Source organism: Astatotilapia calliptera, chromosome 18 (assembly GCF_900246225.1).
Source record: "Astatotilapia calliptera chromosome 18, fAstCal1.2, whole genome shotgun sequence".
Taxonomy (NCBI): Eukaryota; Metazoa; Chordata; class Actinopteri; order Cichliformes; family Cichlidae; genus Astatotilapia; species Astatotilapia calliptera.
Genome location: NC_039319.1, coordinates 23822893 through 23847509, shown reverse-complemented (window position 1 = coordinate 23847509; position 24617 = coordinate 23822893). Strand labels below are relative to the sequence as shown.

At 41.8% G+C, this 24617-nt stretch overlaps 3 protein-coding genes across 8 annotated transcripts in view; 2 read left to right on the top strand and 1 right to left on the bottom strand.

Annotated features, from left to right (window-relative positions):
* The first annotated feature begins 443 nt into the window (after positions 1-443).
* Positions 444-10043, top strand: cdc7 (cell division cycle 7 homolog (S. cerevisiae)). 2 transcript variants are annotated; one of them, XM_026148981.1, is made up of 12 exons: positions 444-670; positions 905-992; positions 1696-1782; positions 1888-2023; positions 2831-2924; positions 3095-3237; positions 5816-5879; positions 6333-6440; positions 7384-7541; positions 7806-7888; positions 8209-8358; positions 9159-10043. In XM_026148981.1, exons 2-12 carry the CDS (start codon positions 905-907, stop codon positions 9611-9613), a joined length of 1566 nt encoding a protein of 521 aa, XP_026004766.1. In that variant the 5' UTR covers positions 444-670; the 3' UTR covers positions 9614-10043. The 2 variants fall into 2 exon arrangements, with proteins under 2 accessions (XP_026004766.1, XP_026004765.1); XM_026148980.1 differs by having other exon boundaries at positions 445-670; positions 5816-6149.
* An 850-nt stretch (positions 10044-10893) lies between these two features.
* glmna (glomulin, FKBP associated protein a) lies at positions 10894-18922 on the bottom strand. Of its 4 annotated transcripts, none has more exons than XM_026148984.1 (19): positions 18894-18922; positions 18084-18180; positions 17529-17654; positions 17332-17445; positions 17128-17236; positions 14644-14932; positions 14412-14511; positions 14120-14301; positions 13904-13957; positions 13710-13740; positions 13182-13271; positions 13047-13088; positions 12817-12890; positions 12646-12730; positions 12443-12552; positions 11830-11893; positions 11573-11708; positions 11278-11348; positions 10894-11179 (listed from the first exon to the last, which is right to left on the bottom strand). In XM_026148984.1, the coding sequence occupies exons 2-19, from the start codon at positions 18135-18137 to the stop codon at positions 11090-11092; spliced, it is 1821 nt and encodes a 606-aa protein (XP_026004769.1). In that variant the 5' UTR covers positions 18138-18180; positions 18894-18922; the 3' UTR covers positions 10894-11089. The 4 variants fall into 4 exon arrangements, with proteins under 4 accessions (XP_026004769.1, XP_026004768.1, XP_026004767.1 ...); XM_026148983.1 differs by lacking the exon at positions 18894-18922 and adding an exon at positions 18460-18520; XM_026148982.1 differs by lacking the exon at positions 18894-18922 and adding an exon at positions 18382-18453.
* Positions 17620-24617, top strand: part of rpap2 (RNA polymerase II associated protein 2) — a 10430-nt gene continuing 3432 nt past the window's right edge. The window contains exons 1-11 of one of the 2 annotated variants that reach the window (XM_026148979.1): positions 17620-17677; positions 18783-18828; positions 18955-19069; positions 20287-20385; positions 20480-20545; positions 20647-20735; positions 20842-20877; positions 20962-22000; positions 22095-22198; positions 22395-22475; positions 24293-24361. In XM_026148979.1, the coding sequence (XP_026004764.1) occupies positions 17659-17677; positions 18783-18828; positions 18955-19069; positions 20287-20385; positions 20480-20545; positions 20647-20735; positions 20842-20877; positions 20962-22000; positions 22095-22198; positions 22395-22475; positions 24293-24361 (1763 nt within the window). In that variant the 5' untranslated portion in view covers positions 17620-17658. Of the gene's footprint in view, positions 17678-18476; positions 18590-18782; positions 18829-18954; positions 19070-20286; positions 20386-20479; positions 20546-20646; positions 20736-20841; positions 20878-20961; positions 22001-22094; positions 22199-22394; positions 22476-24292; positions 24362-24617 lie in introns of those variants that run through there. The other variant, XM_026148978.1, reaches the window with a different exon arrangement.

The following is a 24617-nucleotide window of genomic DNA, read 5'->3' as shown; positions in this document are numbered from 1 at the left end:
TGCTGATAAATGGAAAAAAGTAAAGTGATGTGAGAAACATCCTTCAACCATGTTAACCAAGTTTTGATGAGGCACAATTTGTCCACCAGAGGGCGCTCTACATCTGTTTTTTGTGTTTGAAAGGGAAAAAGAATATTCGACTATTTCAATTGAATATTATATTTTTAATCAAAAATCAGTGTTGAATGGGCTCCTAAAATATACAGGAAATGTTATTAGTTTTAGTCTTTTTAAATTTGGTCAAAATTGTCAACAGCCATTCTTATGAGCCAACAACTCATAACGGAGTAACAAGGAAAATAAACAGAAAACACTAAACTGTTATTTGGCTGTGTAACGTGTAATTCACAGGCAGCAGTTTTAGTTTTAAATAAGTCATGCAGCGATACATCACAACTGTAATTAAATCGTTCTCGTCCGTGTGCTTGGAGCGTCACGTGATTTCTGCTGCTGTACCGCGAGATTTCGTTGACGTCACTTTTAGCGCGGAGTTTGTTGTTGGCGGAGACGCTTCAATCCGAAAGTCTGTACAAAGTTCTTCAGCCACCGCCAGAGCGGAATATAAACCTATAATTGATGCTTTACCGGTAGAGATGTTGGTCGGGGCTGTATGGTGACTTTATGAGGCGTTAATTTGAGACACTTTTGGACTTTACAACCAACTGAAGCGGTAAGTTTCTTTGTGTTTTTGCTCTAGCAGCTGCAGTTAGCGAGCTAACTAGTGCTAGTGGTATCTAGGAAGTCGGACCGCGCTCTTCAAAAAACTATAACTGCAGACGTTTACAGTAACGAGGACTTGTACAGCTACAGAATATTTTAAATAAAGTGTTTACCAAACTTAAATCACGAGTGTTTGCTCCATCTGTAAGTGTCTCTAACGATGTTCCTGTTTTCTGGTTTTCAGATGGAGTTTTCTCCTGCCTGCGTTGAGCCCAGCACAGACGGATGCCTTATGAAAGCTGACAGAGGTCAAAAGAAACGGAAAATCTCCCGTGAGTTGGACAACTGTGATATGACAGAAATATTTCAGTAGAAATGCATCCTTATATTGGAACTACATTATTATAGCTGATATACAATTAAAATCTGTGTGCTCAGCTATAGTTTGTCACTGTAGCTTAGGGTTTGCACACAGTATTAATAACCTCACTCTGGGCAGAATTCATTTTTAAGACAATCATATCATATTTTTTATATTTATTTTGCTTTCTTTATTCTTTTTAAACTTACTTTAAGATTGTAGGATTTTTTTTAAATAATACCATAAGTGCATCTACTAGAAGGCTGAGGGGTAGCAGTGTGGCCGCCAGTATTTTTCTTTAACTCCAAATTGTGTCACAGTTACTGATCTCCGTCTGCATTTAACACATTCACTCAGTGAAGCAGTGGGCGCCCGGGGAGCAGCGTAGGGACGGTATCTTGCTCAGGGGTACCTCAGGGTAGCCGTTCAGTGGATTTGAACCCTCGACCTTCCGATCATGGGGCCTCTACCTACTGAGCTATCCCTGCCCTCAATGCGAACGCCCAACGCAGCGCTCAAACCCACCACCCTGAGATTAAGCCGGGCTTATACAGCTGTATCGATACTCTATCTCTCTCCCTTCCCGTTCCTATTACTTTCTATGTGTTAACCATATACACCACACTAGTAATGGTGTTCTGACAGTTGATTTTTTTTGTCTTGTTTGTTTCCAGCGGACGTGGAGATGGACATTGAGTTTCTTTACAAAGCTGTTCCTCAGCTAGCCAAAGTTTTCCGCATTATAGACAAAATTGGAGCAGGTACGTAGTCAGTTTTGGAGTTTTTATACAGCTGGGAGAAGGATTGTTAGCCGTTCACTAACCTCATAAGGAGAAGTGCTGATGACATTTGTGCGTCTTCATTAGGTACGTTCAGCTCAGTATACTTGGGTGAGACGCAGATGCGAGATGGGAGAAGAGAGATGTTTGCACTGAAGCATCTCATCCCAACAAGCCATCCCACACGGATTGCTGCTGAGCTTCAGTGTCTCACTGTTGCAGGGTGAGACCAATGAAGTAACTTAGAATTTTATTGACATTACACTGATGTTTTTTCTATCAACATCTATTTATTTATTTAGTTTGTGTTACTGTAACACTATACACTGTCACTAATCCTTCTTAAAGACCTGGACCTGGTTAAATTATAGAGTTCCTTTGAGTTGCACTTTCATATTTGGCATTTCTTACATGCCTAATGCATTGAGTTGCTGATATGATATTGGCTGATTAGATATTTTCAATAAAGAGCAGAGTAAGTAGGTGTGCCTAATAAAGTGGCTGGTGAGTGTATGTTTTTATTCTTTGACAGATAATGCGGGGATTCAATTTGATTATTATTTAATTTTCCTATAATTCCATGTGGAATTGGTAGCACACCTCCAAATTAAGTCTGTGAAGGTTCTCAGTCCAAATTAACCTCCACACTAACTTTTCTTTTAGTATTACCGGTACTGTGTTTGTGAAAGAGCCGAGTATCCCAAAAATGTAAAATCAGAAAAGACCAAATTTTATTTGATTTCTTGCTTTTAAGTTTATTTTTATGCTGTGGTAAATCGATGTGTGGGTTTCTCATTTGTGACATCTTATGATTCAGTTTAACCTACGCAGTTTGGTACACTGCTGGCTGGGGTTGACAAGACGTGCAGCATAAAACACACCAATTTATAAATGAGTGTGCATTTGTGGTTGAGTGCTTCTGTAATGATTCTTGGAAGTGAACGTCCGAGATTGACATTTCTTGCAGACATAACACATTATAATGAAATGACGCCTGTCTTCTGAGCTGTGCCCTTAATCCACTTTGCAGAGGCAGAGAGAATGTGATGGGAGTGACATACTGCTTCAGGAAGGAGGACCATGTGGTGATTGTAATGCCCTACATGGAGCATCAAGCCATTGTGGTAGGTACTTTGTCGTATGTTACTGCAGTGACATGCAGTGTTTATACTGAAGTGATTTATTTTTAATGGACACAATCTGAGCTTCTAAATCAGTCTCTTCTCCTGATTATGTTGACGTTGCTTAAAAATGTCTTTTAAAACTTCTGATTGAAACTAAACATATTCACCAGGACATCATTGGGTCGCTAACTTTTGAAGAGGTCCGCCTGTACATCTACCACCTGTTAAAGGCTCTGAAACACATCCACCAGTTTGGCATAATTCATCGAGACATCAAACCAAACAATTTCCTCTACAACAGAAAGAGCAAAATGTAAGTAGCTGCAGAACATTTGTAATGTTTTATCTGTTGTCAATTCTTTTCTTTTTTTTGAAAATATTTTTATTGAAAAAAGAAAACAGTACTTGCAGTTACCGAAATACAATCAACCTTTCTTAATTTTCCTAAGTAAATTAACACATATATATATGAAAAAAACAACAAAAAAAACAAAAAAACAAAACACAACGCCCCCCCCCCCCCCCCCCCCCCAGTCCCACACAGATCAACACAACCATCAAACATATTAGAGGAATATAACAGTAACAAAAGTAGATTTAAACAGGCAATACCTCTAGACTAGCAAAATAAGAGATAAAGGGTTGCCACTTGTGAAAAAATTTGGCTGTGCAACCTCTCAACGTATATTTAATTTTTTCAAGTTTTAAAAAAAAACATGACATCTTTAAGCCACCGGGAAATAGTAGGATACTTAGCAGACTTCCAATGCAACAATATTAGACGTCTCGCTAATAGGGATGTGAAGGCTATAATATCCCTTTGTGTGGAATCAAGTGTAAGTGAGCGAGCAGGAATCCCAAACACAGCAATCAGAGGACAAGGATGAAGAGTTACCCCAAGAACAGTTGACATAATAGCAAAATACCTTGTCCAGAAACCTTGTAGCTCAGGGCACAGAAAAAACATGTGGCTAAGGTGACAAGGAGAACCATGGCATTTATCACATTTATTTTCCACTTCTGGATACAATTCAGAAAGTCTAGACTTAGAGAAATGCACCCTGTGTATGACCTTAAATTGAATAAGTCCAAGACGAGCACAGGAGGTGGAAGATCGTATCCTCGTTATAGCCCGTTCCCAAGACTCCTCATGTATTCGAAATCCCAGTTCTTCTTCCCATGTACGCTTAAGCTTAACATTAGAGTGGTTACTAAAAGACAGAATAGCATCATAGAGTTTCGAAATGGTTCCTCTGTGATGAGGAACAAATGATAACGTAGTTTCCCACTGCTGTTCCGGAGGTAAAGAGGGGAAATTTGGGAAACACTTGGCAACAAAATTTCGAATTTGAAAATAGCGAAACAAATGGGTAACAGGGAGATTGTAACGAGAAGACAAATTGGGAAAACTATCGAAAACACCATCCACATATAAATGTTTGAACTGTTTTATACCCTTGTCACACCACACTGAAAATGTCGAGTCCAAAAGTGAAGGGGGAAACAAATGGTTTTCGCTTAGAGGACCCGAGGAAGACGGCATTACAAAATTAAAGTGACGTCTAAACTGAAACCAGATTTTGAGTGTGTTAAGAACCACCTGATTATCAGTGTACAGAGAGGGTCTCACGGGTAAAGAGGAATAGAGCAAAGCCGGTAAAGAAGAGCCCTTACATGATGATAGCTCCAATTTACACCACGAGGAACCAGAAGATTTTAGCCAGTAGCAAAGTTTATGGATGTGAGCGGCCCAGTAATAGACTAAAAAATTAGGTAATGCAAGTCCTCCACTAAATCTGCATCGCTGCAGCAAAGTTTTAGAGACCCTAGGTGGCTTCCCTCCCCAAATGAAAGAACCAATAATCTTGTCCAGTGAAACAAAAAAATGTTTCGGCAAAAATAAGGGAATTGACTGAAATAAAAATAAAAATTTTGGTAAGATGTTCATTTTAACAACGTTAATCTTACCGATTAAAGAAAGGGGGAGATTACCCCATCTTTGAATATCAGATGTGACCCTAGATATAAGAGGAGACAAATTTGCTGATTTAAGGCCAGCTAGAGAGCGAGTCACGTTAATCCCTAAGTACTTAAACCCAGACGGACTGAGACGAAAGGGTAGATCGGACTGTTGAAGTTGACGTGCTGCCGTATTAACAGGAAAACACTCACTTTTCCCCAAATTCAATTTATAACCTGAAAACGAACTGAAGTTCTCCAGAATACTTAACACAGCAGGGATGGAGCATGCGGGGTCAGTCATATATAATAACAAATCATCCGCATACAATGATACTTTATGTGTAATTCCATTACGGATGATTCCCCTGAATACAGAAGAAGATCGCAATGTAATAGACAGAGGCTCGATGGCAATGGCAAAGAGTAAGGGAGACAAAGGGCAACCTTGACGACAACCACGACCCAGCGCAAAATAATCAGAGTAAACATCATTAGTATGAACACTGGCTTTAGGGGACGAATAAAGAAGCCGAATCCAGGAAATAAATTTATCACCAAAACCAAATTTCTCTAAAACTGCAAACAAGTACTCCCACTCCACCCTATCGAAAGCCTTTTCAGCATCTAAAGAAATCACAAGTTCAGGAAGTTCAGATAGACGCTTTGAGTAAATAACATTAAAGAGTGTACGGGTATTAAAAAACAATTGCCGTCCCTTTATAAATCTGTTGTCAATTCTAATGCTAATATTCTGATGTAGTGCTCATGATCTGATGCTATGTGTTGTCTATATTGATACAGTGCTGGAGCATCACTCAGCTATAAGATTAGAATGTATGTTAAAAAGTAAATTACACTAATAAATTCCACATACACTTTATTACATTTTGGCTTTTGTGGTTTGTTTTTTTGTGTAACTGTATGCACAGGTACGCACTGGTGGATTTCGGCCTGGCACAGGGTACAGCTGACACCCAGATTGAGCTATTGAAGGTGGTGAGAAAGAGACCATCACAGAAAGGTGGAGGGTCCACAGGGAAACAAGTGGCTGCACAGCGGAGCAAAGCACCACCTAAACTCTCTTCAAAAACCACAACAGTCTCCACCTCTCTTCCACTGCCTGCACGGCAGCAAATACACCCAACAAATTCCTCCGCATCTTCCTCCACCACCACAGCTTCTTCAACCTCTCGAAAAGCACTGATTAAAAAAGCACATTCTGCTACCACCACTGTGACCACCTCTCGCACAAAGCACACAAAGGTGTCTGCACTTATTTTATTTACCATCATTTTTATCTTCATTAGGTGTTTCTGTCCAGTGATAAAATTTACTCTAATTACACTTCACTGTGTTGCACAAGACTGAAGTATGGTTATGGTTGGATGTTTATAACATCATTGTTTATGTTTTGCTTATGTCATCGTCCATGTTGGTTTTCTTTAGGATTTGATAGAGCTACGCAAAGCACCACGGACTGTGTTTGGAGAGAGGGACCTGAACAGCTGCACACCAGCTCTCTCCAACACCAAACACGCTGCCATTAGGACAGAGGTAAGCAATGGGGGAAAACTACAGTACTGTGCAAAAGTCTTGAGCTGCTGCTCATATCTTTAGATTTTCTTGCAAGAAAAGTTTTTCTTTGGACATTGGCCGGACCCAAGCATTTTAAGAGGAACATTTTTTTGTTTGTTAATCCACTCAACACTGACCTTTGATCCAAGCATAGAAAAGGGACTAAACTAAAGGGATGAGCCAGTGTTTTGTCTACACATAAAAGACAATTTAGCCAAGAAAAACATTTAAATTGTAGCCTGTTACAAAAATAAATTGTTTTACTATGAAGTGATGGAAGAAAACGATAACGACAATAGCGCATTATGAGAGACATAAATGGTATATTTGCACCACCAGGGTGATTCCGAAAGAGCTATTGGCTGAAAGCTTTCCGTAGCTCAGCATGGTGTGCATCACCAAAAAACATATTCAGCTCATCTACAGTTATGCAGTTCACACTGAACATGACACAGCCATCCTAATCCTAAACCTTGCTATTTTTCCTCCCTGTACTGCAACTAATTACCTTTAAAATATTAACACTGAAAGCTTTTTGTAGTCTTTGCGCTGCATATGTTGCTGACCTCCAGACTTTCATTCCCTCCCACTCCCTGTGGCTCATCAACAGATTTACTGTCATTAGCTTTCATCAGCATGGACAAGATGGGTTTTTAGAGGCTTCTCTTATGCTGTGACGAAGCTCTGCAACTCTTGTCTCTCAGGTTCACATGTAGGACTGCTTAACAGAAATAAAATTACTTTTTTATATAAGCTTATTCAGTTTGATAGCATTAGGTGCTATCAAACCCCATACTGAGCTACACTGTGTTCCCTGCTGCAACTTTTCCTGCTGGGTCTTATTATATATTATTAAGTGATATAAGGTGACCTTGAGTGTTTTGGAGGTGACATTAAAAATTGAATCATCATTACTCTTTAGCTGGTAAAACCAAGTAAAACAGAGGACGCAACCAGCCGTAAGTACTCTTCAGCCACCCTGCCTGTCAGGACCCAGAGCAGCAGTCAGAGACCCGTACAGCGAGGTCTAACCTGTAACTGCTACTTCACTGATCGGGTCTGCAACGTCTGCTTGTCCAGGTAACTAACAAAACATCCTCCTGCACCTCCTGTTTACCTTGCACATGTTTTGGGCATTATTCTAGACAGTGAAACATTTATATGATTTCTTTCATTTATATGAAATATGATTTAATGGTGCTTGTGTCAGCTGTACAAGAACAAAAATTATTTATTATTAAAACTAAATTCTCGTTCCAATCCACTTCCACTAAACGAAGAATTGTTAGTTTCTGTTTTGTGTCACTTCTAATACCTCATTCCTGTCCTTGTTTGTGACTGCAGAAAGTCGCAGGTGGCGCCCCGGGCAGGAACTCCAGGGTTTAGAGCACCAGAAGTCCTCACAAAGTGTCCCAACCAAGGCACGGGTGGGTGTCTCAAGTCATTATTTATAATACATGTTTAAAAGCAAAGAAAATAAATATATGTATCTACCACACTGCTGCTTTAGCCCATCTGCTTTGATGTGGTTTGTTGAACGTGATTTAAGGTGCTGCATGCTCAGAGATGCTCTCTAGTATTAAAAAAACAAAATCTGTTTTCTCATGCTTGGTAACATTTCCTGTCATATGAGCCAGGCAGGTTTTCCAAAAATTGCCTAAAAATAGCAAATTTGGGATGTTCTCTTTTTTATTCTTACTAATCTGCACTCTTGCACCCTCCCCTGTCCTGTCACCCTGCACTGCAGCCATAGACGTGTGGTCAGCTGGTGTGATCCTGCTCTCACTGCTCAGTGGCCGTTACCCGTTCTTTAAGGCCACCGATGACATGATTGCGCTCGTTCAGATCATGACCCTACGAGGCTCCAGAGAGACCATCAAGGCTGCCAAGTCGTTCGGTGCGTATAAATGTCTTCTTTTGGGTCTTCTGCAGAACGCAGATCCTCACTGCACCTGCAAGACTGCAGTGATTAATCCTGCAGGCAGTTCATCACCAATAGAGTCACTATAATTCTGCAGTGGAACAATATTCTGCAGCACAGTTTTCAGAGTTAATGCACTGCATAAATATAAATATGAAAAAAAAGTATAGTGAACTGAAAATGGTGCAGAACAACACATGAAACTTTTTGTGTTGTTTTAAATTTGATGCCAGCTCCATGTTTCTGCAAAGGTCTTGTAGCAAACTCTGTAACCTGATCAGACCAGGGGGTGCAGTGAAATGCTTTCCTTCTCTCACGTGATTTAGGATTTAAGAATTCATGGCTTCCTTTGTTGTATTTTTGATTTCATGATGCTCCAAATGCATTCAGGGGGTGACAGCTCTGGCCTGCATACATCTTAGTTTAACATCTGGAGCCGTGCTGCTGAAATGAATCCTAAAAGAGGTTCAGCAGGACCTTCCCTGAAAAAGACGTATGCAGATGTTCCAAAACATTTCAGAGATGTTCTGGATAATCTCCATACCGCAGAAAGACTGAGAATCTAGGATGACCTTTTTAGCTCGACTATTTTTAAAAATATATTTCACACAGTATAGAATTATTGTTTTTATTAGGTCCTGAGATGGGAAGAAAAAGATTCACAAATCACTGTGTTCCGTTTTCATTTACATTTTAGTGTCACATTTTCAGAAACAGGGTTGTAAAAAACCTCTGTACAGAGTGATCTTATTTTTATGGGCTTGAATCTGATTCAGGTAAAGCGGTGGTGTGCAGTCGGGAGCTCCCTCGACAGGACCTCAGGACCCTGTGTGAGACACTCAGAGGATTGAGGCCATCGCCAGATAACAAAGTCACACCACTTCCTGAGGCTACTGCAGATTCCACTGACACTCATCATCACAAGATCCAAGATGATACGCCCACACACCGTCCCACTGAAAGAACACTCAAACCACACAAAAAGGAAGCAGATGAAACTCCTGCAGAACTCTTGTGTAGTCACACGAACAAGCACAAATATTCAGGTGGTAATGACACCGCAACTCGCCTTCCAAAACAGGAAAAGATAGGAGAGGAGGAGGATGAGCGTGGCTGGGACAGAGTTCCCGATGAGGCTTACGACCTGCTGGATAAGCTGCTGGATCTGAACCCTTCCACCAGGATCACAGCTGCTCAGGCTCTTCAACACCCGCTGTTCAAAGACCTGTGAGACTGTGCTGTGAGAGCACCAGGAACCAGTAAAACTATGATGTCCTAGGCTGTGGTTCAGGTGCAGAAAAGGCACGTCAGCATGAGAGAGAACGTTCACTCCTTGTAAGGTGCTGCAGTTTTCCCCCCTTCGGCTTCGTGGTTGACACGGTGCACCTCAAAGTAAAGATTTCTTATATTCACAGCAGCTATGATGTAGTCTAAAGAACTGTGAAGAAGGGCATTTTAAAATGGTGGAAACATTGCAGATATTGCTATAACTCTTGACCTTTTAAAGAGGGAATAATCCATATTTTGTTTACAGTTATCACCGCCATAAAGGCTTTTAATTTGAAGGTGTATATCTGTATCCTGTGAATGTGTGAAATTCTGCTTCATTAGTGTGTGCATGTCTGAGTTTGGTTTATTTATGGAAAACACTGAAGTGTCAGTTTTTCCCAGTTCAGGTTAATAATAAAGGCAAAAACAAAATGACGTCTCTCATTCAGGTTACATGGTTATATTCATTTAGAAGGAATTTATTTTCCACTTTTTGTTACCTGGACCCAAGAAAACAGTTCAGCATTTATTTATTTTTTGTAGTAACCTGGGGTAAAAATATGGGTTGTAGTGAAATAACTTGCTTATGAATTGCTAATATCACCAAATTTTGCAAAGTTTTTTAAAAATGGTTGAATGAATGAAAGGAAGTATTTTCTCAAGATTGGACTATTGCTGCTCTCTTCTCTGGCATTAATGAAAAGTTGCTCTCTCTCTTGTCAAAACGCGCCTGTGGCCTCGATGTACGTAGCAGAACCTCTGACCCCACGTGTGCCTGCTCACAGCCTCGGGTTGGACCCTTCAGGCTGTGCTAAAGGCAAGAATTTAAATCTGTAGGTGATTTTGCTTTTTCAGGCCCCCTCACATCTGGAATGACCTACCTGAGAAGATCGAGCACACAGAGCCAGACTTCCTTTGAATCACTGCTTAAATCTAAATTCTATAGACTTAATTTTAAACAATTCTGTTACATGGGATACATTTTATTACTTTAAGTGTGTTTACCCTTTTGCACTTTGTAAACTTATGTATCGTCTTGTGAGCTACTTTTCTGAGTCTTTTTTTGTTTTTACCTTTATAACCTATAGCATCTCTTTGTGCTAGAGTGTTCTGGGCAACACAGGCTGCATGAACTTGAGATATTTTTGTGACGGCAGGAGAAACTGAAGCTTCCAAAGGTTACAAATTATTTTTACCAAACCACAACTTTTTTACACTTTCACCAAAAATGAAAACACTTGATTTAACCTGCAAGTACAAAAGTTTGAAAGTTTATTACAGAGCTGATACAAACTTGCCTTTTTTTTTTTTTTTAAACTTCTAATTGACAATGTATGCAACATTTTATAATTACACTGTAAAACAAAGAGACCAGCAGTGCACTAGCACTTTGTTTTGAAACAAGTAACAGTTTTCTGTTTGAGATGAGCTTGTGTGGTTACAGGTTGTCCTTCACCTCGATGAGTTCCTCTATCCGTGCCAACACGCTCTCAATCATGTCAAACGTGTGCAGGGCAGAGTGCAGAGCCTGGCAGGACCAATGAAAATGTAGTCAGGAACATCACAGTGCTTTCTTAATCCCCACACGCATAAATACGTAGTATGATATCTGACTGTGTTACTCACCTGAATCTGTGACTCTGGTGTCATGCTGGGCAGCTCCTCACCACCAACAGACACAGAAAGTACAGACTCTTCTGTGAAGAAACAAATGCTGTCAGAAAGCCTCCTCTGAACACTTTTGATGATGCTACATGTTGAAAAGTGCCATTAAGAAGTCGTTTGAGTTGGGACGAGTACAAAAGAAGCCTGAGAAAAATGAAGCCAAGCTACCTACAAAATAGAACCCCTCCTGTGCATGCATAGAGTCTCTATGTTGTACTAAAAAACTGGAAATTAAAGTAAGTGTTGCTGATCTGACCTTTAGCCTTGCTCTTCTTGGCCTCCATTGTGTTCTGCAGCTCTCTTTCATAGTGGGCCCTGGACATGTTCACACCAACACGAAGAGGCTTCATGAACATATCTTCTACTTTATACAGTTCTGTCCAGATGCCGGTCTTCAGCAGCATCAGAAAGCACAGATAGAGAAAGCTTATATACCCTTATAGGCCATCATGAAGGTGAACAGCTTGTTTTAAAATGTAATTTTTGGTGTTTTCAGCTCAACAGTGCACTCACCTGGTTCTCTGTCACTTTGTCTCTGATGACCAGGTAACGCAGCAGATTTAGAGACTCCATGACTCTGTAGAGATCAACACACACATGCGCTATTTCTTAATCTACCTTCCAGACATTTCCAAAACTTTCAACTACTCTCGTCCATAAAGTCCGAGATTTTGTTGTTAAATAATGACTTCTGATCAGGGCGACACGTACACTCAACCAGCCACACCGATTCAACTGCTCATTAATTCAAATATCTAATCAGTCAATCACATGGCAGCAACTTAAGTGCATTTAATAAGTGACCAGTGAGTATATTTTACTGGCCTTTTTTAAAAACTATAAAATCAACAGCAATACTACTTTGTTTATACTTATTGCACAATTTAATATAAAAAGCACCAAAGGATGTTTGTTTTTTAAAATCTTATCGAGAAAAAGACTTATAAAATTCCTCTTGATTACACAGAAGTGTCCAATTAAATTTAAACATCTCATATTTTCTCAGGAAGAAACAAAATTAAACAATGTAATACTTTCTTTTAAACTGTGTATGATCCTTTTTAACAGTGCGTGTTGGGGCTGGCTGTCACACTCCTGTGACCCGCATTAGTGTGTGTGCACAGACCTGTCCAGGTACTGCAGGAGGTCAGTCTCTGGGCCATCTGGAAGAATAAGAACCTTACGCAGCAGAGGCATGAGCTGAATGCCTTCAAACCAGACGTTACTGTTACCTGGCTGGAGACAGAGCGATAAAGATTCTTTTAGGTCCCCCAAGAAATTTTAAACATGGCCCACACTGCCATTTTTTCCTTTAATGTACATCTTCACCTGCAGGGCAATGTCTATCTGATTCTTGATATTTTTAATGATGTAGCCTTCAACTCCTGAGTGGTTACTCGTCTTCAACATGTACCTGAAACAAGGACACAGGTCGCTTGCAGTGGGAAGTGGAAAAGACACATTTCTGATTAATTTTCAGGGAAGAAAGGTGGAGCTCACTGGAAGAATCTGTACTTGGCTTCAGTGTTGAACTTATCAATGCTCAGCTGGAAAACCTTCAGTCCTTTAGTTCTCTGAAGACAAAAAGAAGTATCGCCAAAATTGAGTCCCAAGATAAGTTTCATTCTAGGTACCAAAAACGAGATGAAGGTGACACAAATGAAAGCCGATTTCAAACCAAATGATCTGACATTAGATTTTAAACACATCAAAATTGATTAAAAACTTACCAGTTCATGCTTTGGACATATCGTCATGACCTTTATTAAGTTCTGAAATTAAACACCGACATTAATAACATTATATGACGCACACAAAACACAACAGTAGACCCAACAGGTCTATAATGAAGCGACTGCATTCACCTGAGGGACTGTGAGGAAGGTTTTAATCTCCAGCAGGTCGGCACGCAGACTGCCGTCCTCGACTCGCACCAGACTTTTCTCATACAGCTCCTGTGTGATGCACATCCATCATACACTGATGACTGCTTTTAATGTGCAGAAGAAGATTTAAGTAACACAGTGACCATTTACACTGGCAGGTAACGACCCTTACAGCCTCATTCTTTTTCTTCTTTGGCTTCTTCTGATTGGCTATTATAAGAAAAAATGTGGGGAACCTCAAGTTTTAGAGTCTAAAGCCTCTCCAAATGCTAACCTCATTATTTGAAAACTTGGCCATGTTGAATATGAGCATCCAAGATGATGACCGTACATATCAAACCATAAGAAAAACTTTTCATAAGCTTTTAAACATGTTGTGTTTAATTAAAATAGCACCATGGAAATATATAGGATTAAATCCAGGAGTCACATATTGACTCCTGGATGATTAAGGTCATTATAATTTATGTAATAAATAACTAATAAATAAGTAAAAATGTCACCTACCAGTCCTTTCTGAAGCTTGGACTCCTCAGTTCTATAAAAGATAGATATCACTGATTACAGGTTGATCATTAAAGTGGACACTTATGGTATATGTGTGTGTTATATATGTGTGTATAATGTGCATATTCATATTTTACAGCTTTTGTAAAACGCTAACAAAGATTATAACACGACACATTATTATGTCATGTTACCTGGACAGGAGGACAGAGACGTGCTCGATGTTACATCGAAGACTGAACACGGGACTGCAGAGAGAATACGGAGTGTTGGGAGCATTAACATTATTTAAATGTTTCAGTATTTGTTAATGTAGAACTACTGAAACAGCCAAGTACAGATTCATTTCAAGCCAAGTGTGAATAATCCCACATTGTGCATCCCAGGAGAAAAATATGTTTTCAAAATACCTGAAAACAGTGGGGAAGGTGTCTGCAGCCAGGTGATGGACAAACACCAGATGAGCCAAGCTGGCCAAAGACTCTTTAGGATAACGCACCACCTCCTCGAGAAAGCCGGGAACCTGCTTTCTCTTCAAAAGAGGCTGGTGCACGAGACTGCTGAGGGACTCCCCGATAGAACCGAGGATGTTCTGCAGGACACAGAAAACCACGATTACCACGATATGCAAGTACGTGACGAACCGATGACATATTAGAAACCAGCAATGACACCATTTACACGTTTGAAAAATGGGTTTACCAAAATCTCGGTGGCAAAAGTCCTGAGGGGGGACAGAGCCAGCGTGTCAGGCTCCTTGAGGTGTACTTCCAACAGAGGATGACTCAGACTCTTCATACAGCTCAAGAGGAGACAAACAAAAAGGAAGCCTCAGCATCATCAGTTTTCAAGAGCCCTGCAGCGCTTTTCTATGACATTACGTCGGACTATCAAACGTGAGTCTGAGCTGGAAAACGCATTTTTTTTCACTCACAACTTCAGAAGTTCTGTCCGCAGCTCATCCTCTTTATCCTTCCCCTGTCTGCCCACGGTCCTGTTTGCAGTCTCGCTCTGCATCACATTATTCAGCAGGTTATGCCTGACTTCTTGAACAAAAGGTCTGACGAAATCTATCATGTCAGTGCAGCACCGGCAAAACGAAAAGACGTCATCCTCCTCTTGCTCCTTGGTGTGAGGGAGAGGCAGTTTGGCCACCTGGTCCAGCACGGACGACAGCGCCATGCCCAAGGATGACGCCTTACGGCCGCCCAGGCGCACGAGCACTGTTCGAAGCGAGAAAAAGAGAATACATCACAATAATAATAGCAAGAAAAAGCACCCAAACAGCAATATGCAACATATACAGTCAGCTCCATAAATATTGGGACATCGACACAATTCTAACATTTTTGGCTCTATACACCACCATAATGGATTCCAAATGAAACAAACAAGATGTGCTTTAACTGCAGACTGTCAGCTTTTATTTGAGGGTATTTACATCCAAATCAGGTGAACGGTGTAGAAATTACAACAGTTTTCATAAGTGCCTCCCACTTGTTAACGGACTAAAAGTAAGGGGACAGGATAAGAACCATAAATCAAACTTTCACTTTTTAATACTTGGTTGCAAATCCTTTGCAGTCAATCACAGCCTGAAGTCTGGAACACATAGACATCACCAGACGCTGGGTTTCATCCCTGGTGATGCTCTGCCAGGCCTCTAATGCAACAGTCTTCAGTTCCTGCTTGTTCTTGGGGCATTTTCCCTTCAGTTTTGTCTTCGGCAAGTGAAATGCATGCTCAGTCGGATTCAGGTCAGGTGATTGACTTGGCCATTGCAAAACAGTCCACTTCTTTCCCTTCAAAAAACTCTGCCTTTGCAGTATGCTTTCCATCTGCACTGTGAAGCGCCGTCTAATGAGTTCTGAATCACTTGGGTGAATATATGAGCAGATAATACTGCCCGAAACACTTCAGAATTCATTGTACTGCTTTTGTCAGCAGTCACATCATCAATAAATACAAGAGAACCAGCTCCACTGGCAGCCATACATGCCCATGCCATGACACTTGCAGCACCATGCTTCACAGATGAGGTGGTATGCTTAGGATCATGAGCACTTCCTTTCCTTCTCCATACTCCTCTCTTCCCATAACTCTGGTACAAATTGATCTCGGTCTCATCTATCCATAGGATGTTGTTCCAGAAGTGTGAAGGCTTTTTTTTAGATGTCGTTTGGCAAACTCTAATCTGGCCTTCCCGTTTTTGGGGCTCACCAATGGTTTACATCTTGCGGTGAACCCTCTGTATTCACACTGGTGGAGTCTTCTATTGATTTTTGACTTTGAGAGTGTTCTTGATCTGGCCAACTGTTGTGAAGGGTGTTTTCTTCACCAGGGAAAGGATCCTTCGGTCATCCACTATAGTTGTTTTCCGTCTTCCGGTGTTCTGACAAAGCATCCTACTTTGGCAAAACGTCCTACCGTAAGTAGTTTATCCACATTTCTGCTGTCACAGAGTAATTCCAGCACAAATTTAAGTGGGTATGACGGTTTGCCACTTACCTTTGCCCATCAGAGTATGTTTCTAGCTCATAATTATAAAGCCAGGACGGCTTGCCACTTCATTTTACCTGTCAGAGTATGCCTCTAGCTCTTATTAACAAAGGAAAAATGATTTGCCACTTCATTTTAGCTGTTAAAGTATGCTTCTAGCTCAGATTAACAAAGGTAGGACAATTTGCCACTAAATTTTAGCTGTTAAAGTATGCTTGTAGGTCACATTCAAAAAGGTAGGATGGTTTGGCACTTCATTTCGTGTTGTGCGCATGCGCAAAAACAACGGGTAGGATGGTTTGTAGGTAGGATGGATTCCCAGAACACCGGGTCTTTTGGTGTTGCTGAGCTCACCGGTGCATTCCTTCTTTTTGAGAATGTTCCAAACAGTTGTTTTGGCCACGCCAAATGTTTTTGCTATCTCTCCGATGGGTTTGTTTTGTTTTTTCCAGCCTAATGATGGCTTGCTTCACTGATAGCGACAGCTCTTTGGATCTCTTCTTGGCAGTTGACAGCAACAGGTTGCAAAGGCAAATAGCACACTTGAAATGAACTCTGGAGCTTTTATCTGCTCATTGTAATTGGGATAATGAGGGAATAACACACACCTGGCCATGGAACAGCTGAGAAGCCAATTGTCCCATTACTTTTGGTCCCTTAACAAGTGGGAGGCACTTATGCAAACTGTCGTAATTCCTACACTGTTCACCTGATTTGGATGTAAATACCCTCAAATGAGAGCTGACAGTCTGCAGTTAAAGCACATCTTATTCGTTTCATTTGGAATCCATAGTGGTGGTGTATAGAGCCAAAAATGTTAGAATTGTGTCGATGTCCCAATATTTATGGAGCTGACTGTATGTAAGACAAGAAGAAAACCAGTAAGAAGAGTAGCATGATGACTAAAAAGATTCTTTACCTTTCTGTAAAGGCTTCAAGAGCAGATGGAGGCTCTCTGCTATTGTATCAGGATCATCCTGCTCCAGCTGCTCCAACAGGCCGATCAGCAGCTCTTTCGGTCTGCACGTCTGCAAAAACAACCACAAAGATCACCCTTACAATGCCACATTCATCCAGTTTTCATCAGTGATGTTTTATCTTAAGTCCACTCCTGACCACTGACCTCCAGCAGGTGGTTAAAAATGGCCAGACACTGAGGAAGATTCTTGTCTTCTTTCTTCAGCAGGACCTGGATCAGCGGAGGCAGCAGGTTCCAACCCATGCATCTCACAATCTCCTGCACAGATGAAGACAGTTACACAGATGAGTGTGTGACAAACCTGAGAAGCAGCGATTGGTGTCAACTTTGAGAAACGTTACCTGATTCTTTTCATCCAGCACAATACTGAGGACCTGCACGCTGTTTCCCTCCTTGATACAAGTCTGCCCAGCAACCGTGAAGATGTTGTGATCCTCGGTGGTGTAGCTGTCGTCTGGAAGAGCCTGCTGCATGAAAAAGAGACAAACAAGTGGGTAAAAATAGAGAAAACAGACATTTTAAACAGTTACTTATTAAATATTATATTCTATCAAATATCTCAAAGACACAATCCTGGCATATTACACTCTGGTTTGGGTTCAGAACACAGTCGCCCCCTCTGCTTTTAAGATTAGGCTTTTTGATAAAGTTTACAGTTAGATCAGGTGACCCTGAACCATCCCTTAGTTTTGCTGCTACCTCAGGCTGCTGAGGGACTTCCCATGATCCACTGAAGATTTCTCCTCTATTCCCGTCTTCACTAACTGAGCATTTATACACTGCTGCTGTATACCAGCATCCAGGTTGGTGCCAGTGGCTGTGCCGACATGCTTTTTAGGGAATTGATATCAGAATGAAGGAGTGGATGTGGGTTACAAGTACCACTGAATACTTACACATCTTTGGACCACCTCACTGAGCTGCTCCAGAGCCATCCCTGCTGTCTTCATACGGGTGTTGTCCTCATGCAGAAGTCCTCAAAAACAGGGGAAACTTCAAGTATATAAAAAAAAAACAGGTCCAAAGGTGTCAGAGGTTAAGTTCTGTGCCTGTGTGACTGTAAACACAGCAGAGCAGCAGGGATGCTAACCCCAGTCCGAATTAGCCGAACAGTGGCTAGCCAAACAAATTCACCGCTACGAAAAGAGCCGTTGGTGTGGACGCAAACGGGACCGAGGTGAAGGGGACACGTACCTCAGCTCAACTTCCACAAACAGCCCGGTGAAAAAAAAAAAAGCACACACACACACACACTACACGCTACGGACGCACCGCGCGAACGTGAAGTTGTCCCCCTGGCTTGCCGTAGATGGAGATACGTCACAGGTCAAAGTTGAAAGTGTAGAAAACAGAAACAGCATGGAGATGGATGAGAGAAGAAGGAGCGGGAACTCCAAAAAGGGTTCGTTAAAAGCCTGTTTTTTGTTTCTCGGGTTTTAGAGAGGTGTTTACAGCGTTGTGGAGGGTTACACGGATCTCAGAGCGCTCACAGCTGGCTTGTGTAGCCGTTGGTTGGTTGGTAGAGTAACGACATCTCTTCCTTCAGAGATTCGTTTAACTCGTATATTCAATTTTTTTTGTTGTTTGTGAGGCAGGTGGGAAACGTGTCAAAGCACTCGCCGCGGAGGAAGAAGCGAGAAGGTGAGAAACCCCTACTCCACCAGGACATCTCTACTGGACGCTTCAGCTGCACCAGTAATCATTACCAAACATTTGTTGGTTGTGGAGTAAACACAGACACTTCTTCACGTGTGTGCTTTGTGTCAGGAGAGAGGAGCTGAAGGAGAAGCTGAGGGAGAAGTTGGAGCTGGAGAAGAGAGCTTTGAAGGTGGTGGAGCGGCTCCTGGACGACAGTGTGGCTGAGGACTTCCTAGTGGACTGTGTATGTGTCACCGGTGACTTTAGACAGGGCACAAGCTTTAGGCAAACCAGGAGACGAAGTCTTTCCTCACTGCTCTCACGCACAGGTCCTGTTACCCTTACATCACTGCCAAGCCTCTGTCATACTAAACCCGTCTCTTTTATTCACACACCATGTCTGCCACGATTAATTAGAATCTCACAGTCTCAGAACATGGCCCAATCTGCAGTTTCCAGGGTTTATAATTGCCATGACATCCCTATGATTGAGGTTTTGCTATTGGCCCAGTATAACGCAGCCTGGCTCTAGCATGCTATTTAGACTTGTTAGGAATTTGAATACACCGCCTCACTGGTAGCAGTGCCATTGCCTCACAGCAACAAGGACCTGAGGAGTATGCTAAGTTCACTACAGCCAGGCTTTGTTTGCGTTAGCTGTTGACAAAGCTTAAAACCCCAGTCGGAGATAATGGACATCATTATGATGGTTATCACCTTTCTTTAACTAGGCTTGTTGTTACGGGATGTCATATTCTACTCTTCTTCCACACAGAATGATCCCTGTGAATGCTGTCTAATCAGACTCTATAAGGTTATAAGGATAAAATGCTGTCAAAAGTCTCTAACGAACAGCAAAAATATTACAATAAAATGCAAAACTGTTACAGACAACGCAAGATATTAATGCTGTGGAAAAATGTCAATCATGGCATCTAGTGCTTAGAAGGATAAAATAAACAACGTAATGTATCCGGCATTAGTTACCATGGTGATGTAGCCAGGTGAAAAGAGAGACACTTTTGTGGCACAGAAAATTCTGACTTCAAGTTCGACATAACTCGCTAACCCATAATCTCATTCTGTAGTGCCTTTCTGTGTGGAGTTTGTTCCCCCTGTGTCTGTGTGGATTCCCTCCAGATACTCAGGCTTCCTGTCACAGACCAAATGCATCCATAATTGGTTAGCTGGTCGGAGCTGTGAATGGTTGCCTGTATCTGTGTGTTAGCTTTGTGATGGACTGGCAACCAGTCTAGGGTGGACTCTGCCTCTCACCCTATGACAGCTGAGATACGCTGTGTAAACACACACTTTTTTTTTCCATTTCTGATGACAGACTTTAGATTACATGCAGGTTTTCTGTCAATATTCAGATAATTTAAAATGTCAAGCAATATTAATTTTACACAAATTTAAACCAGAGAAAAGCTGCAAAGTAACCGAGTTCTCTTTACTTCACAGGCCAAAATGATCACCCCAGCTAATTACAGAGATACTGTAGAGGAGAGGTCTATTGCTAAGCTGTGCGGTTATCCCATCTGTCCTAATAAACTGGGCAAGGTAAGGCCACTGATATTGCATTTTGTTTGCAAATAATAAACATCTCCATGTCTCATATGTGATGACTGAGTCTGTGGTGCTGTTCACTTTCTAGATCCCATCTCAACAATACAAAATTTCTACTAAGACCAATAAAGTGTATGACATCACAGAGCGCAAGGTGAGTGTTTCTACATGAAATAGTTTTTTTTTTGTTTGTTTCTTACACTTGCCAGAATGCGCTTAAAGACACATTTTGGTCTTTGCTTCTTTTGTCTTTAGTGTTTTTGCAGTAATTTCTGCTACAAAGCCTCCAAAGCGTTTGAGCTACAAATACCAAAGACGCCTCTTTGGGTTGGGCAACATGAGAGGTGTGTGTGTGCTGCTTCTCATCTCTGTCCTAAATCACCTGATTGATCTAATCGTTGAATGCAGTGATGTTCTGTATAATGTCTTTGCTCCCTTTCTCTCTCTCAGTCCTCCTGAAATTAAGTTGTTGAAGCAAGGAGAACGGTACGTAATAAGTTTCGTGTTTAGTTTTCCATATTTAGCCTTATAAATAGAAAGACTGATCCAGGGTTACATGTGTGCATTCAGTGGGAGCTCTGGTGAGGAGGTGATGCTGTCTGAGAGGTGTCTAAAAGAGGAGGACGTCGAGAACCCTGTGGCTGCTCAGCACAAGGAGCTTCACGGCTCTCGGGATCATCCTGCTGGAGGCAGCCACAGTGATGTCAGTGACGACGAACATGAGCAGGACTTTGTCTCCAGCGTGGTCTCTCAGCAGCAGAGACCCCGGGTCCACTGGGGTGACCTGACTAATTGCTCAGATGAGAATGAGAAAGGACAACAAAGGAATTCTGAAACAAGAAAGATAAACACCAAAGAGGGGAATGAAGAAAAGATCGAACCTCCTCAGAGTCAGAATACAGAGGAACAGAGAAGTATGATAGAAGATGAGGAAAGAAAAGAGGCAGACGTGCGTAAAACTGAAGTTACCGATGCTGAAAAACCCAAAGAGCGGCAGGTGACACATACGGACCAGGCGGCATCACAAGAGAGAGAGTTGTCTGAGCTTTCTGGTGTGGAAGAGACTACAGCTGAGATGAGCGTGTGCAGTTTATCGGAGACGGTAACTCACAGTGTTCCTCGCTCAAACCCTCCAACAGAAAGTAAACAAATTCCTGCCACTAATCAGAACAGCCACGGCCAGCAAGAGCTCAACATCACGCAGGTGGGTATGAGCAAGAGGGGGGCAGCTGGGCTGCGAGGTCTACTGAAGAACCACGCCGAAGTCAAACCTGACTCTGTACGGATGAATCTGCTCGATTGCCTAAAAAACACATTGAAGGAGTGGTGTACCGATGAGACGTTAACGTTCCTGTACGGCTCCGATCACTCCCTTGGTTCTCCCTATGCCGAGGTAAGAGAAGAAGAAGGCAAAGAGGAGTTGGATGAAGATGACCTTGAGGATGAGGTGACAGCCGACAACAGCGAGGACAAGAAGAGGCCGTCAGCTGCAGCTCCAAACTATGACACGCTGCGGAGGGAGACCCAGGATCTAGAGCTCCGGGTCAGGGAATTTTATAAGGGCACGTGGATTCTGCCTGACGAGAAAGAGGAGCCCAATAGAAAGCAGGTAAGTGCATATTAAAAGACTTGCTTTAAGAGTTTGAATTTAAATTAGGTGAGCTCACAGAGTGAGTTTTGTTCTTAAACCGTCCCCACACCAGGTGACAGTCCAGGAAAGCATCAAGGATCCGGTCCTGCCGCTCGTTGACTCTCATGCTCAGAACCTCATCCAGAAACGAATCACAGTGGAGAAACTCTCCAGCTGGTGCGTGTTTGTCCTTTATTTCTTGGATGTGGCACACGGAGCTTTATTAATTTCTTTTCCTGGTTTTTCTTCAACAGCTGTGAAGGTCCCGTGAACCTCACTGCTGCACAGTTTGACATGGCTGCACATAATCATGATTTTCATGATCAGTTCATCTTAATTCTTTGCTCTCTTGTCTTGTGGTTGTGCTGTGCAGCCTCAGAAACATTGTAGGTCCACTGCATCTCACCATGATTGACATCACTACCGACCTGAACAACCTGGTGCGGACGTTCAGGTCAGTACACTACACACTCAGTCTGATATGTGCTGTCTGCTAGTCTGCCACCAGAAAGGGGACACACACACACACACACAGGAGAGGGGAGGCGAGGCAGGTGTGAGTTTATAGTGGATGAGCTCTAGAAATGTGTCAAAAATTGCTGTTAAATTTAATTCATGTTAAGGAAAGGAAACCTAGCATTGAAACTGTGCCTTGTTCTGTGGGTTCATATTAAGCTCAGAAACATAATAGTGAAACTTGATTGTTTGTATGTAACTGAATGGCAGTTTACTTTTGAACAGCTGCAGGATATAGACGTGTCCCGTTACCCTCTTTGTCATAAACCTAAATCTTTCACTTTTGCAAATTGGTGAGCTTTTGCACAACTATGAGCATTTATTATAGCCATGCCATACAACCCCAGCTGCAAAAAATGTTGGGATGCTGCGTAAAATGTAAATAAAAACAGAATGCAACCATTTCCAAATCTCACAAACACTGATTATACAAAGAATAGAAAACATATCAGATGTCTAAACTGAGACATTTCACGATTATGTGAAAAATATTAGGATCAAGACTGAGCAGCTAGGGTATCATGTCAGACAAGAATGAGACACATGCCTCTTCCAAAAAGATGCTACACAGCAGTAAAAACGACTCTGTATTTGGACTCTATTCATAATTAACTGTTATCACACCACATTGGATCTACTGAGAAACACTGAAAATCAAGCTACATAGAACAGGAAACTAACTGATTAGTTATCTGTTGTGATTTCGATCTCCTCTTTTATCTCCTTGCATGAGCAAAACATGCCATGAATGTTCTTGGAATCGCTCTTATTCTTCAGAAGAACTCAAAGAAATGAGTCTAACGTGTATTTAATGAGTTGATTTCATCTAAATTCCACAACACACAGTTGTTTAGCTCTGCTTCCCCCTACAGGCACACATGAAGTATGACGAACAGTAGTTTTAATGACTCTTTAAAACTTGTACTTTTTTCATGTGATGGGGCTAAATGTCTGCTTCAAAGAGAATTATGTCTATTTTCTGAGAAAGTGTTTTAATCTCCTGCACATCAAAATAAGTATTACGAAATGTCATATATCTCACAGTGTGCCACACATGCCAGCATGCATGACACCAGGACTGGGTAGAATGAATTATTATATACGCTTGCTGTTTTTACTCAGTCAGCATAGCAGTATGGCTTCTGTTTCTCTATAAGAATGACAGAGCTCTGTTTTAAGAAAAAAATAGGGGGGGGGGGGGGGGGGGGGGGTTTAAACTTGTGCCAGAATTGAGCATTTCTTGCCTTAGACACACCCTGGATTGCCATTGGCTGCTTAGGATGTTTTCAACAGCCCTGCTGTTAAATCACTGTGTCTGTGATTTAAACGCACATCAGGCTATGGAGCAACACCGCCACAGCCCTGCTTCCGGGAATTGTCTTTGTGCTGTCAAGAGGCCCCAATAACAAGAGGCTCAAACCAAAGAAAATACACAGCGCTGGCAGAAAGACATAAATCATTGCTGCATGCAGTGTTTTTGGTTGTTGCTCTTGGTCTGTGCACAATTTATATTTCTATTATTTATATCTAGAATGAAGCATTTCTGCAGACTATCTGCAGAGGGACACAGATGTATGGTGACTGTGGCCCAGAACATATAGCGGGTTATGATTTGATGTCCAGCTGCTCCAGTCGGAATTCTGAAATGTCGATGGGCGAGATACTGGAACTGCTGTGCATCCTCCATAAAATGTGCACGCGCGCACACACACACACACACACACTGTACTTAACAGTGGTGCTTTATGTTCACAGGTTCACCAACAAAAACATCATCCATAAAACTCCAGAGTGGACCCTCATAGCTGTGGTGCTTCTGCATCTGTAAGTTTTCTCTCTCTCTCTGTGTGTGTGTGTGTGTGTGTGTGTGTGTGTGTGTGTGTGTGTGTGTGTGTGTGTGTACACACACGTGTTTAAGTTTAATGTCAGCTGTCGAGCTGCTCCTCAGCAAGCCCGGTTGAACATTGGAGAGAAAAAAACATTGCAAGGAAATGAAGAACCATAGTTTCTCGGGAAATAGACCACGTCGGCCGTCTTTACCCGTGTGTGCAAATGTTTGCGTGCCTTGACAATGAGAAAA